At 45.5% G+C, this 15635-nt stretch overlaps 1 protein-coding gene across 1 annotated transcript in view; it reads left to right on the forward strand.

Moving 5' to 3' along the window:
- Positions 1-8328: 8328 nt before the first annotated feature.
- Positions 8329-15635, forward strand: part of PRKAR2B (protein kinase cAMP-dependent type II regulatory subunit beta) — a 188438-nt gene continuing 181131 nt past the window's right edge. Inside the window, exon 1 of the mRNA XM_073619660.1 lies at positions 8329-9581. Within this exon, the coding sequence (XP_073475761.1) occupies positions 9317-9581 (265 nt within the window). The 5' untranslated portion in view covers positions 8329-9316. The remainder of the gene's footprint in view (positions 9582-15635) is intronic.

Here is a 15635-nt window from a genome sequence, read left to right on the forward strand (position 1 = left end):
TTTATCTCTTTTTAGGTGATCGTGATCCAGAACGCTTTACATCTGAAAGTGCCCAGATACTCATCGGGGAGATCATGGGGTGTAATCTCCAATTGCAAAACATCCAGCAACAAATCAGTGATGTTATTAAAAAAAATAATAACATCATTGATGTTTTGGGGCGAATTTAAACCCCACAAAATCACCTGTTTTATCGTACGAAAATTTTTTCAATGTTTAGAAAAGCCAAATTTAGAGGATGCACACAGTGTGCCAACATGTGCTATCTGCCATCACGGGAGATCAATGGACGCGTTTTGGGGGTGCAACCCCTTCCTCAATTATAAAGTCGCATTGAGGAAGGGCTTGCTCCCCCAAAACACGTCCCTTGATCCCCCCTGATGGCAGATAGCACATGTTGACATTCGTAAATTGGTGTGCATCTTTCAAATTTGGCTTTTCCAGGGGTGATTTCCCCCCATCTGAACGCTATATCAAACACAGTTCCTAAATACTCATGTCTGATATAGCCTTCAGGTTTTACCATATGTGAACTTTGTAAGTTCAAGTTTTTTGGCTTTCTTGTTGGTTTTACACAGGCCTGTTTTATCTGAAATGGATATTTCGATTTTTGATAATGCTACTGCAAACATTGTTATACAACAAACATGTTGGTTTGTTTTAAAAACCTTTGGGAAATGCACATGTGATTGTGCAGGTATAAAAAAGTGCCTTACTCAAGAATGTGTGGATTATTGTCTCAACACTACAACACTTTTGGGGTGATGTAATTGCTGTTTTATGCAAAAATGGGGGTTATTTCCTAAGGGCAAATCCACTTTGCACTACAAGTGCAGGTTCAGTGCAGTTGCAAGTGCACTTGTAGTGAAATGTGTTTTTGCATTTAGGAAGTACCAGCCAACACAGTTTTTTATAAGGTTACCCAATCACGACATTTTCTGCACTCAACACATTTCTGTCAGGGTCAGCTAAAACAAACACAAGCAGTAAATGTCCACAAAGAATTTCTTTTGGTTGTTTTTTATTTGAAAAAGGTGTCACAGATTGTCTGGCATATTGATAGCCCCCCTACCCGCAAAGAACTCCAGGTAGCGTAACCGGACATCATGGGCATTCAGGGAGGGCAAGCCAGGACGGCCACTTTCAAGCGCCGTCAGTGTTGATGGATTAGGGATTCCGGCCTCAGGCCCAACTGAGCCAGCATAGTTGGCTGAATGTTTTCTTAAAAAATTATGGAGAACACAGCAGGCAAGTATTATATGGTTCAGTTTATACTCCGCCATATGGATGGGTGTCAGAAATAATCGGAACCGGCTGGCCAGGATTCCAAATGTGTTCTCCACCACTCTTCGGGCTCTGGCCAGCCGGTAATTAAAAACCCTCTGTTCCGGGGTGAGGGTCCTCATCGGGGATGGCCGCATCAGGTGGTCCCCCAGCGCAAATGCTTCATCAGCAACGAACACAAATGGGAGACCTTCAACATTGTCCTCTGGAGGTGGCAAGTCCAAGCTGCCATTCTGGAGATGCCTGTAGAACTCCGTCTGGGCGATCACTCCACCATCGGACATCCGGCCATTCTTCCCCACGTCCACATACAAGAACTCGTAATTAGCCGACACCACCGCCAACATCACTATACTATTAAACCCTTTGTAATTATAATAGTACGACCCCGAGTTGGGTGGTGGGACGATGTGGACGTGTTTCCCATCAATTGCCCCTCCGCAGTTAGGAAAGTCCCACCGCTGGGCAAAGTGGGAGGCCACAGTCTGCCATTCCTGTGGCGTTGAAGGAAACTGTTGAGGAAAAAACAATAAACATTACTATTTTTTCAAAGATACATGGCAAGCAGATTATACACAAACATTGTTACTTTTTTTTCAAAGATACATGGCAAGCAGATTATACACAAACATTATGGGGCAACCTCCAGATAGCATTTACTAAGGGGAATTTAACAAGGCCAAAGTATAAGGTACACCTATCATATTCCCCCTCCCCCCCTCTCATGGGCCATTTCTAACATTATAGGGGGGGGGAACTCTTGGACAGGTAACCCTCTTCACTTCATTGAGAGATGAATGCCTAAATAATGGGTATTACTTGGAACAGCCCCTCCTTAGTTACACTATTGGCAGACCACTGGACAGGTAAGAAGTGTCATAATACAAAGATATAAATACACACTGTACACATTTGAGGACATTTGAACATTCTGCTATTACCTATCAAGATAATAATAGGATACCAAAACTTTAAACCGTACCATTGGAAAGTATACAGGCAGGCCCTTGCACTACATGCTTTGGGGAATTCATCCATAAATCTGACCAGTAAAGAGGTGGGTATAGTGTGTATGGGTTTGGCAAAGTCAGCAGATAGATGATTGAGGATAGAGAATTGGGATCAGCTGACTTAGCAGTTGGGGGGAGGGAGGGTTAAAAAAAATTTGGGGACACCACAAAAAAAACCCTCTGGCACTCTGCCTGAATTTAAATCAAAAATAACATTTCCAAACATTTTAGGGGGTGTTTGGGGTAAAGCACTACTATGGAGCTGATAAAATACATTGTTAAGTGACTACATGAGGTGAATATAGGCCAGGAAAGACCATGCTGGGGAGGTTATTGAAGGGCAAATATGTATGAAGGACATAAAATAATAATTACCTAAAAATCCAGCATGCATGAGAACAAAGGGGACATTCACAGCATATTACAATCATGGTAATTAGGGAATGAGGGAAGAAATACAATATATTATCAAACATTCAATACAATAAAATGTGATATAAAAGGATAAAAATCTTACCTTCATATACTCCTTCTGCAGGACCTGGGTGATGGCAGAACAGGTCTCTGGGATAATGATCCCCAGAGCCTGGGGGGAGATGCCTGTCGAGAACTTGAGGTCCTGCAGGCTTCTCCCTGTGGCCAAATACCGCAAGGTAGCGACCAACCTCTGCTCCGGAGTGATGGCTTGCCTCATGCAGGTATCCTGCCTGCTGATATAGGGGGTCAGCGAAGCCAACAGACGGTGAAATACGGGGTCCGTCATCCTGAGAAAGTTCCTGAAATCATCAGGATTATTCTCACGGATCTCACAGAGCAAAGGCATATGAGAGAACTGGTCACGCTGAAGCAACCAATTCTTGGTCCATGAACTCCTCCCCACCCGGTTCATGGACTGGACTTGTGTCAAGGTCAGGACCCCAACACCAAGCCCCCGCACAGCACGAACTCTACGAGGAGTACGCATACGAAACATGGCTAGAAAACGGTCGGCTGCTCAGAACGAAGTAACAGAACGCACTGAAGAACAGCAAGGCCTGTGAAGAGCGACCTGAAAAACAGCAACGAGCGGGCAAGATTGCACAGAAAACTCTGATACGAACTGACTGCACGCACTGAAGAGCAGATACAAACCCACAAGCACAAACTGAACGGCAGAAAACGATCTGAAAGCCACGAGTCTGAAAAAGCGCGAATCGTCTCTCACCAAACTTTTACTAACACGAGATTAGCAAGAGGAGCCCAAAGGGTGCCGCGCTTGGTTCTGAACCGGCCTTTTCTAGTCTCGTCGTACGTGGTGTACGTCACCGCGTTCTTGGCGATCGGAAATTCCGACAACTTTGTGCGACCGTGTGTAGGCAAAACAAGTTTGAGCCAACATCCGTCGGAAAAAATCCTAGGATTTTGTTGTCGGAATGTCCGAACAAAGTCCGACCGTGTGTACGGGGCATTATACTTACCTGCTGCCAAGAGCAGCCCTGATTCACCTCTTCTGAGGTCCCCCACCGGCGCTCCTGACTCCTCCTCTTCTCGGTGTGCCAGCATAGGAAGCCACCTCCTGTGGTGGCACACCTGCAGGCTCGATTCCGAGCCATGCTGCCGGTGTCTATAGATAGAGACAGTGGGGCCTGCAAAGCGCTTCGGCAGCGTCACAACACGAGCGCTTTTAACCCTTTCTTCAGTCACTAGTGGGGGTTAAAAGCCCCCCGCTAGTGGCCGAAAAGCGACGCTAAAACGACGGTAAAGCGAAGCTAAAACTAGCAGTGTGTATGCATGTGAACATTTTACAAAGCTGCACAGTAATATAAAAATATCTACTGGGGCCCAGGGTCAGCTGGTGTTTTTTGTTTGAGGGGGTGGCAAACAACCACCACCCCTGCGGCACCTCAAACCCCACCCCTGCCTGCTGTCATTTACCCCATCAGCGGGCACATCGGGGAGCGGCGGGCACACAGCATCGAAGATCGGCAGGCACACAGGGGTGGGTATCGGTGGGCACATCGGGCAAGGGATCAGCAGGCAGCAGGCATCTGGCAGCATCTCCGGTGTCCTCTTCTCTTCTGAGACCACGGTGGCTTCCGCCGTGCGTCTCCTCCCCTCCTCCTAGGCGTCCAATAGGATCGCCTGACCTTTCAGCCAGTCGGGAAACTGGCATCAGAACCGCGCTTCTTGATTGGCAGATAGGCGATTCAGTGTTAGAAAAGTGAATATTCATTTGCTTTTCTAACACACCTGGGTGAGCTCCGAGTGAAATGCTCTGCAATCTGAGTCCACCCTATTTTGAAGCCTATTAGGGCCTATGGCTCTAATCAGGTGCTTAAAAAAAAAAAACCCCTGCCGCTGTAATTCAGGTGCCCGGCGTCCTGAAAGGGGACAGATGCATGAATAGGGGGTGGCCGTGGAGGTCGTGGATAGATTCATGTTATGCATGAATCTATCCATTAACCATATAGGGGGTGGTGTGGATAGATGGGGCAGCGCCTGTGCGCCCTTAATGGACAGGCCGCCCCTGCTGAGGCCCCTTCCTTGACTGCATAGGATATTTCTGGAAAAGGTGAACTTAGACTAAATTGTCACTAAACATTATCCCTATTTTTAAAAAATAATTCATACACATCCACTACTTAATGGCCCTGAATGAAATAGTTTCTGTGTTTTCTACTTCCTTGTAATATCCTCTGTGAGCTCTCAAACCTCTCAGTTTCTTCTCGCTTCTTTTTGTTTAACCCTTTGGAGCCGGTGTTTCACCAGATTAGGCGATCTGTCAGAATGTGTAACGGATGTGACATTCCGTCGCCGCCATCTTGCTACATTCCACACTCCTCCACAGTAAAGATACGCTGAGAAGGGGGAAAGCGGACATTTGTTACACACACCGGAGTTTTGCATTTTACACTTATTTTTAACAGTAAAGTGAGTTTATATAGTGAAATACAGTACCTAGAACTCTGTATGAATGTTTAAATGCTGAATTTTAAAAGCAGCAAACTTCTGTCAGATTAGCAAACCTATGAGATGAGCAGGGCTTGCCGCTGCTTTTAAAATTCAACATCTAACCAGTTAGGCGTAGTTTTAAGTACTGTATTTCACTATATAAACTCACTTTACTGTTAAAAATAAGTGTAAAAGGCAAAACTCTGGTAAGTGTAACAAGATGTCCGCTTTCCCCTTCCCAGTGTATCCTTACTGTGGAGGAGTGCGGGGTGTAGCAAGATGGCCGTGACGAAACGTCACGTCCGTTACACATTCTGACAGCTTGCCAAATCTGATGAAACACCGGCACTTCCTGGCCCTTTAAGGGTGTTTAGGATGTCGGGAGGCGGGGTTTATGATCATGTGACCGCCGTGATTGTCACATAATGTGGGGAAGCTCCCGATTGCAAGCATCTTTCTGTTAGCCACCGGTAACTGTGCCGGGAGCACGCAAGCATACCTCCCAACATTTTGAGATGGGAATGAGGGACACCTACTAACAAATGTATGTAGGCATAGGACATGCCCCCTGCCACACCCCCTTAAAGGAGAATTAACCAAAAAAAAGGTTAATTAAATCCACAAGGACTTTTTTTACCACTACTATTCCTTTATACTGGCTTTTAAAATGCACAAATGCAGCAATTTAGAAATTGGATGAAAGGTTTAGAACTGGGAAACACTATTTGAAACATAAAAAGTGCATTTTATATACAACTATATAGATCAGACCAAAATGAGGGACAAATGAGGTGGAATGAGGGACAGAGGGACATTGCTCCAAATCAGGGACAGTTGGGAGCTATGCGCAGGGCATGCGCTCTCGGCACAACTGTTATTGCACTAATGCACGCAAATATGCGGCCGCTCAGTGCCAAGGCCCACCTGCCGTGGCGGGCGCCAAGAGGTTAAAATGAGCAGTGCACATCGGTTGCGGTCATATGCACTGTTCTGTGCACATTACACATCCTATAGGCCTTCTCAGGAAGGAGCAAGAGAAGATGGCTGTGCCCTTACTTACAGTGGGACCATGAAGATGGAGGAGGTCCCCCACCCAGATCACAGCAGCAAAATAAATAAATAGATGAATTTGGAGTCTGAGAGCAACAGAAAGTCATTTTTTGAATACATACTTGAATAAAATATATATATTTTTTAAATTAGAGTTTGTAATTCCCACAAAAACAGCTGTGAGATGACTGTGCCTCTCACATCACCTCACAGCTACAACACCTCAGGTGTTCCTGCCTCCTAGCTGCTCAACTGGGATTAAATGAGGGGACACAAATCCCAGGACACGGAGTCTAGGATCATTCCAGAATCACTGGACACAACCAGCTCTCCACACAAATGGAATCCTTCCTGTTCACAATGCTGACAAAATGAACCAATTACAGTAAGTACAATTCTATGTTTTTAAGAGCTATTTCACACTGCTGCACTGCGGTTTATCTTCAGCGCAGGCGTACCCACAGTTTCCCATAGACTTTCTATTAAGTCCCATGTTTTCTGAAAGTGCACCAAAAGTTCTGCATGCTACACCTTTGGTTTGCTTTTAGAAAATGCACCAAAAATGCGGGACATCCGTGAAAGCCTATGGGAAACCGCAGGTTAGACGTACGAAAACCAGCAGTGCAGCAGTTTGAAACCGCTCTTTGCAGCTATAACAGCTTCAACTCTTCTGGGAAGGCTGTCAAAAGGTTTAGGAGTATGTCTATGGGAATGTATGACCATTCTTCCAGAAGAACATTTGTGAGGTCAGGCACTGATGTTGGACGAGAAGGCCTGGCTCGCACTCTCCACAAGGTTTTCTTTGGGATGAATGCTGGACTCAACCCCGCCCCTCGGCACACGCGTCATTGGATTTGATTGACAGCAGTGGGAGCCAATGGCTGCGCTGCTATCAATCTATCCAATCAAGAGCCGGGACCCTGTGGAGAGAGGGACAGTGCGTCCCTGCCAAACAGATGAAGGGGCTCAGGTAAGTAAAACGGGGGGGCTGGGGGGCCGGTCACTGCCAGGTGTTTTTTCACCTTAATACATAGAATGTATTAAGGTGAAAAAACACAAAGGTTTACAACCCCTTTAAGCAGAGCTTTTCGGCCAATAGAGGGGTTTGCAGCGCTTCTGAAGCGCCATTAATTTCAATGGGCAGGGCGTTTTGGGAGCGCTAAATACATCGCTCCCAAACTGCCCCAAAGATGCTGCTAGCAGGACTTTTGCTAACGTCCCGCAAGAGCACCGCCCCAGTGTGAAAAGACACACTGCAATGAATGGGGGGCAGTTTTCAGGCATTATTTAGAAGCTATTTCTAGCACTAAACCGCCTCAGTGCGAAAGGGGTCTTATAATGCATTATACAGCTTTAAAAATATCCTCTTATAATTGTAATTTCCTTTATTAAAAATCCTTTAGAATGTGATGCTAAAGAATGCTGTTGAGTATCTGTTTTCATATCTTCTGTATATATTTTAGATGGAGTACACTATAGATGTTTACAGTACTCTCCAGTGTATGTAATCATACCTCCCAACATTTTCAGATGGGAATGAGGGACACTTACTAACAAATGTATGCAGGCATAGGACACACCCCCTTAAAGGAGAATTACCCCCCCCCCCCCCAAAAAAAAAAAGGTTAATTAAATCCACAAGTGCTTTTTTTACCACTACTATTCTTTTATATTGGCTTTTAAAATGTACACATGAAGCAATTTGAAAATTGGATGAAAGGTTTAGCACTGGGAAACACTTTTTGAAAGATAAAAAGTGCACTTTATATACAACTATATAGATCAGACCAAAATGAGGGACAAATGAGGAGGAAAAGAGGGACATTGCTCCAAATCAGGGACAGTCCCTCGAAATCAGGGACAGTTGAGAGGTATGGAGTATCTCTTTTCACATCTTCTGTATATATTTTAGATCTAGTACACTATAGATGCTTGCACTATTCTCCAATGTGTGTAATGCCCTTTGTGGGGATGTGCTCCTCTTAGTAGAATGGGCTCCTGAGCATGCGCACAGGTATCTGCTCTGTCCAGCAGCGCGCACATGACATCTCTGCCCCCCTCTAGCGGCAGGCCAGGAAAGGAGGGCACCTCTGTAGGGATGCTGGGGCTGCACCCAGTAATGCCCCCCTCTTTGCTTTGGCAGCAGTGTGGCAGGCAGCTGTGTAGACGTAATGACACATAGATAGGTGGTTGTCATGGTTTCCAGGGGTCACATGTGCGCTGGCAGCTCAGTCTTTGTGCGGAGGTCTGAGGCTGTCTCCCATGCAGATCCGGGATTAGAGGTGGTGGGGGGGATGTATTTCGGTTTAGTAGTTGTAACCCCCCACCGATTTCCTGTTGGGGAGTAGAGAAGCTGCGGCGTGGGAAGGTATTGTACATCACTGATGTAATTAAAGGGAGAGCTGATCTAGGCTGATCTAGTGAGGAGTCCTGGATTAGTGTCTCCTCCTCCTCCTCCTTCTTCTCCTGCCAGGCACTGGTGTGTGTGTGTCTCCTCTCTGGGAAGAAGGACCATTAAATCCTCAGGATTGTCTTCCCTCCTGCAGAGAAGCCGTCTGGATCCACTAACCTGGCATGCACCATGGACTGAGCAGCACTGCAGCTTCCTGTCTATTGTCCTTCATCCACCTGCATGTCAACCATACACACTTGTACCTTTATGTGTCTTCTAATGAGTCCTTCTCCAGTATTGGTGTCCATTGAAGGACTATAATGAGCCCACCTTAGTAGTGAAGGTATTTTGTTGATGCCTGCTCCTTTGCCATTGTCCCCTGTGTTGCAGTGGTTGTCTCCTCTCCTCCGCACCCCCTATGTGTCTGTTCATTTCTCCAACCCTTACCTGGACAATCTGGATGTGGTTGCCCACACAGGAGCATTGTCTACACATTGCAGATTGCTATAAATAAACACATACCTCCACCTACCTACTTTCATTTGTTTAGATCTTTATACGTAAACCCCCCCCCCCCTTTTTTTTTTTCTCTTCTTTTTTTTTTTTGTACTTGTTGCCTAAACCCCTAATTTGACCATTGGCCCCAGGAATGAGTATAGAAATCCCAGAGGGGCTGACGGAGCTGCTGCAGAGCTTTACAGTGGAGGTGCTGAGGAAGCAGCCTGAAGACTTGTTGGAATTCGCCCTGCAGTATTTCACCCAGCTGAAAGAGTCACAGAGCCAGGGGGCCACCCTAAGTCATGGCATGGACTTACCTTTCAGACACTCCAAAGGGGTCAACTTCGCCGATGAGCCCATGCAAACTGACAGCGAGAATGGCGATGAAGAAGACGACGACGAAGAGGAATTTGTAGGTTAGTGTCGTTTTTTTAAAAAGAGGATTACCCCCCTTTTTTTTTTTTTCTTTTCTTCCTCGGTTTGAGATGACATTTTCATCAGGGCTTCATTGTGCTTCTCTAGTCATTGTAGCTGGGAATCTGCTGCTTGCACCCTCTTCTTTATAGACAATACAGACTATAATGCATAATCCATTCCTGTTATATGTGATTGCCTTATAGCTCATCAGAAGATTGAACTTGCTTTGTTCTGTTTGATGGTGGTACATACAGTTGTGGAGGGTCTGTAGACTGTGATGTAATCTACATGGTGGGAATGGAATATATATGTATACAACTGAATCATGTAGCAATGACCCATAAGTGTCATAAAACATTAATAGCTTTACAGCACTCCATACCTGAAAACATTTGATGGGGAAACCTATAGGAAATATTTCCGGTCAACGTATTTAGTGAGAGCTAATTTTCTATAATACGTGTCTGAGTGCCCTTCCCATGCATCATACACCTTACATAAAACAGGATTGATGACAGGCAGCGGATTACTGACAATAGGCAGCCTTTCCGTATTGCACTGCAGTGTATGCATGTAGCATAGGAGGCTATGGAAAGATCTCAAAGTAGGTATTTTGGTAAATGGAAGGTTTATGTTTGATCATCAGAAAGATCTCCCTCCGTATTCATTTACGCTATATTTGTATGTGTCTCGTTGTTTGTCTTTCGATATATAAAATTACACCAGGTGGTTTCCTCTGTTTTTATTTTCGTTGGATTATTGGCTTGTTATGAAATATGACATTTTATTAATGAACTGTAGGGGGGGGGGACAGCAGAGCTTCTGTTTTTTTTTTTTGTTCATATATTTGTAAAACTGTCTGGAGCGTTTCCCTCTCTCAGGTTGTGCGGAAGCCATCAGCCAATCACAGGCAGCGGCATCTCTCCGAATGAATGGAGGCCTGAGTGCAGCAGATGGGCAGGTCTTATCTGGATAGAAATCAAATCCAGTACACAATTATAAATATACATATAATAGCAGAAACATGTTCATTGGGGGATTTCCAGTAATGGTCTCATGAAAGGGACAGATGATGTTTATTTTATAGTACTATTTATTCATGTATTTAGAAAATATACATATGAAGATAACCCTATAGCACACAAGATGTAGGTGTTTTTTTTTTTTTTTTCATTACATAACTGGGGCATATATACAAGGCAGATTTGTGATTAGGATGCCCTTACTGCAGGTCTGGTATTTGCAAGTGACCTTATGGCCTAGAGATCCCTGTCTACAGGCCAAACATTTGAATGAATGTTTCATTTCTAGTTTAGTTGGAACTTTACCCCCAAACTCAAACATACATGGCGCATCTAGCACTGCATGTCCATCCATAAATGTCACCAGTGCCTTCCAGGGACATCTTGCCTGATCTCATGCATGTATCGTATTAAATCCGGGGCCTCTTTTTATAGTTCAGTAACAAGCCACCCCAGATCACGTATAGTACATGTGCCAGATTTTGTGCAGTGCATGTGCCGTGGCGTGTTATTGAATAATGATAAACCACAGCAGATCTCGTACAATGCATTCGCAAAATCGTGTGGTACCATCAGTGGACATGATGGTGCAGGATACAAAGTGAAGGAAGAGTGGTGCATTATCAAAGAGAAGAAAGGGTGCCAATCACCAACCCTGAGCATTAGTATGTAGATGAATGTGGCCTCAGCCAGTGTTCCTCCAGCCATGTCCCCCTGACATGTTTCGCCCTGCTCACCTCTTGGTCAAGCCCCGGTGAGCAGGGCGAAACATGTGAGGGGGACGTGGCTGGAGCAATGCATGTGCAAAATTGTGTGGTACCATCAGTGGACATGATAAAAAAGAAGAAGCTGCCCACCAATGATGGCCTTTTTGAAAATGGTGGTGCAAGATGCAAAGTGAAGGAAGAGTGGTGCATTATTAAAGAGAAGAAAGGGTGCCACTCACCAGCCCTGAGCATTAGTATGTAGATGAATGTGGCCTCAGCCAGCGTTCCTCCAGCCATGTCCCCCTGACATGTTTTGCCCTGCTCACCTCTGGGTCAAGCCCCGGTGAGCAGGGCAAAACATGTGAGGGGGACGTGGCTGGAGCAACGCTGGTTGAGGCCACATTCATCTACATACTAATGCTCTGGGTTGGTGAGTGGCACCCTTTCTTCTCTTTAATAATGCTCTTACACCTCTGAATGGTGCTCTGACACCAGCTATCTTCACTGCAACCAACAGGAAGATCTTTGTCTCAGCTTAGAGCGGCACTGCAAGCTTCATTTGGATCACTAAGAGAGGTGTATTGGTGTGTGGCAACTCATAGAAGGTGGAGGTGAGCAATTATTCTTAAATGTGTTTATTTAAAGTGTAACTAAGGGCAGGTTCACACCAGGAAGTGAGCACATTCCTGTGCAATTTGAGTACGGTGCTGTAACGAGCTTAACTGTTGGGGAGGGATGACGAACACCTCCTCTCCCTTCTCCCCCTGTATCCTGATCTGCTGCTGGGAAGTGACCACCTCCTTCTCACCCTGAGCCTCCGGAACCGCCGCAGGTGTAGGGCAGAGATCTTGGACCCTCTGTCCGGTTGCCAGCGCTTCAGCTAGGGAAGTTCTTTGTGACTTCACAGATACTTCTGTTGGTGCTGGGCAGAGCATAGTGAAGTTTGGCCCTAATAACAGCTCTTCTTCTGCTGGAGGCTCACCAGGTTGTTCTTCCTCAGCAGAAAAGTCTATCAAATCCCCTGTCTCTGCAACTGGTGTCTGGGGATAAAGGTTCACCATCTCCTCTCCGTGGAACCCAGAAGATGCTATCAATGCTGGGCAGAGGTTAGCAGAGCTCTGCCCTGTTGTCAGCACTTCAGGTTTGGGAACGGCAATCTTCAGATTTTCCACTGCCGATTCTCTGGCATTCTGCTGGACAGGCACATTCCTCCATCCAAGATCATCCAATGCAGAAACAGGTTCATCAAGGTCAGTCAGCACTTGCTGCATCCGCTATAAGACCTCCACCTCCATAGCTGCGGGTGCAGGTTAGCAAAGCACACCGTTACTCTGCCACATTGTCAACTCTTCAGCCAGGATTTCAGAGTTGTCAACTGGTATTTCCTGATAGTCCCAGGCAAAGGGAGCACCACCCTGCTCCTGAGCAGAGTCTAACAGCTGTTTGTAGGCGATCTCCAACTCCCATTCCTGAACGGCCAGAAACTCCAAATCTTCCAGTGCCCAGTGCACTTCTGAGACATTCAGTCTCCGCTCTCTGTGCTCCATTATTTCCTTCAAACGCCACTCCCGATCACTTCCAAAGTCAGGGTCCCTGGACAGCCTCCAGTATAACAATCCCAGGCCATCGTAGTCAAAGCCTTCCGTGGGACTGTCATCCGCTGTCCATGGGCACACTTGGGCTACATACCACTGTAGGGCTCTGTAGCTCTCGTCCAACCGCATTTCTGCCCGGATCAGCCTGCTTAACTCGGCTGTCCACTCCTGGTTCAGCTGTTCCCCCAAAAACAGCATTCGCACTTCATACTGCGACCAGTACCTCACATGGACGGAGGGGAGAACTTTTCCCTGGTGTCGCTGCTCGCGGGCTAGCGCTTCCTTCCAGAGCTCACAGCGGACAGAATCAAACCATCCTAGCAGGACCTGCTCTGATACTGGTCCTCTGTGCTGTATCTCCTCTCGCAACCTCCTTCTGAATTCCTCATCCATGGTGACTGGTATTTCTCCTCTCCTGCTATCCCGCTACCTTGGATCCAGGTGATGGTTTGGATGTGTTCATGGCAAGGAAGCACGATCCCACCATTCCCTCCACGGCTCTCAAGTAAGTCTTTCAGCGTGGCTCTCCTGCAGGCTGGTTTGGAGTGTCCCAGTAACTGGAGAGCAAATCCCACGGCTGCCAACCAATGTAACGAGCCCCTTGCTCGTTCGATTCCACTCTCCCGACACTCCTCTGCAGCTATTGAATCAGATTGCAACGTCTGATGGTTCGGTCATCCAATGATTAGAACTTCAGCTATGTGCCGTTCTAACCCAGTTGTGTAGCTCAGAACAAACACCAGGCAGGCTGTATGTAAGTTCAACCAGGAATCTCTCTTTATTGACAAAATACAGGCTTTTATGCACTCAACGTGGAGGTGCAGACCTCCTGCTCATATTACTCTAACAATACAGCTGTAACCTAATTAACCTAATTAACATGAGCTAATTAACTAATCCCTTTAGACAGCCTAGATGACTCAGACATGACCATTAGGCCAGACTGGCCGTCTTGTAGTTCAGAAAATCCAATCAACATTATCACAATCAACATAGACTCTTCTTCACACAATAGCAGAGTTAATTAACACAAATAACAATGGGGATCTAATGACTCTTAGATCCCATAGTAGACTTATTTACAATACACATTTTAGCAGACAATAGACAGACAGGTGTTGGAATTTACATCAGCATCTCCTAACAGTATCTGTCCCAGCATTATGAATCAGCCACTATTCCAATATGGCAAATCCAGGGTCCCCAGACATACAGCTCACAAAGAGCACCGTTCCCCCAAATGCAAGGGCCCCCCGATCGATCAGCAAGAGGCTAGTATACAGTCCCCTCCAAAAGTCTCTTTCCTGGCTAGGTCTGTCACAAGTGCATTTTCCAACTATTAAAAACATGAAGAGAGCCAGCAACACTGTAATGCTTTCAAGAGTACTTTATTGGTTAAATCGGAATGACAATAAAATAGTAATACTGACATGTTTCGGCAAAGAGCCTTAGTCATAGCTTTTTCAGACTATTCATTTGAATGGGCTGAAATCGCACTGCACCGCACCAGAAGTAGTGCATGCACTACTTTGAAAACCACACTGCAACTGGATTGCATGATATTTATGTACCATTTGATCTGGTGCAGGCAAACGCACTGCATTTGTGACCTGCATGTGGGGTATCATTAGCATTGCATTGATTTGACACCCACTGCAAATCCCAAGTGCAGTGTGTTTTGAATGGGGTGCGGAAAACACAAACAGAATGCAAGTTTCCCACGCTGTGTTCTGGTGTGAACAGGCCCTAAATGCAGAAAAAAATTGCAAGCAGGCTGGCTCTTTTTTGCAGAAGAGACATGCTTTTTCTGCAATTAAATAAACTCACCTACCTGTTCGTAGTCCTCTGCAGATTGTACACTGAGCTGTGCATGGTGCCAATGTGCCAGGATGGATGAATCCTATGCATGCGCGGGAGTGACATCATCCTGTGCTGGCCAATCAAGATGCTAGAAAAACTGTACCCGAAAGAAGGGTTTTGGACCACTGGAGCAGAGGTAAGTATCTCAGCCTTTAGTTCCAATTTAAATATGTACAGTACAGTAACAGTGATTTTCTCAGATGGGGAGGGGAATTTTAACAAATAAGGCAGAAGAAATGCAGAAATAACTGTCCTCTGGTATGGCTACACTGAAGTACTCACATTTGGTTGCTGTTGGTTATGGCAGGAGTAGGCTTTTGTTTTGTGGCACCCAAGTCAGCTTTATAGTTGGGATACATATAGCATGCTGCATTTGGCACTGGAAAAAAATTCAGAGAGATACAATTAAAAGCTTAACTCCAGGCAGATGTAAAAGACCTGAATCAATGCAGCTCTGTATTCATAAATAAATCATAAAATGCATTTTTTTTCAACCAGTGTACATTCTTGAATTTGACTTGGTATCAGTCTCTTGCAATATCTTAAACAGCAGTACTCAGACTGAAAGAGAGAGGAGTAGGACTGGAGTCAATCTGGTGTTCTATACAAAGGTACTGACAAGACATGCTTATAGGAGAAAGGTGCATAATAAGCAGAGAGATGACCTCATCATTCTTCTGCTAATCTTTTTTCTGTCCATTTAGAAGTCTAGGGGTGGAGATTGGACACTACTGTACTCCTTAAAGCGGGCCTTCAGTCATTTTTTTCAACTTTCCATCCAATAAATCTTCTGCCCTTGTTGGTTTAACTTTGCATAGTAAGGCTACTTTCTCACTGAAGGCATTTTTCAGGCATTTTAGCGTTAAAAA

Source organism: Aquarana catesbeiana, linkage group LG03, assembly GCF_042186555.1.
Source record: "Aquarana catesbeiana isolate 2022-GZ linkage group LG03, ASM4218655v1, whole genome shotgun sequence".
Lineage (NCBI taxonomy): Eukaryota > Metazoa > Chordata > Amphibia > Anura > Ranidae > Aquarana > Aquarana catesbeiana.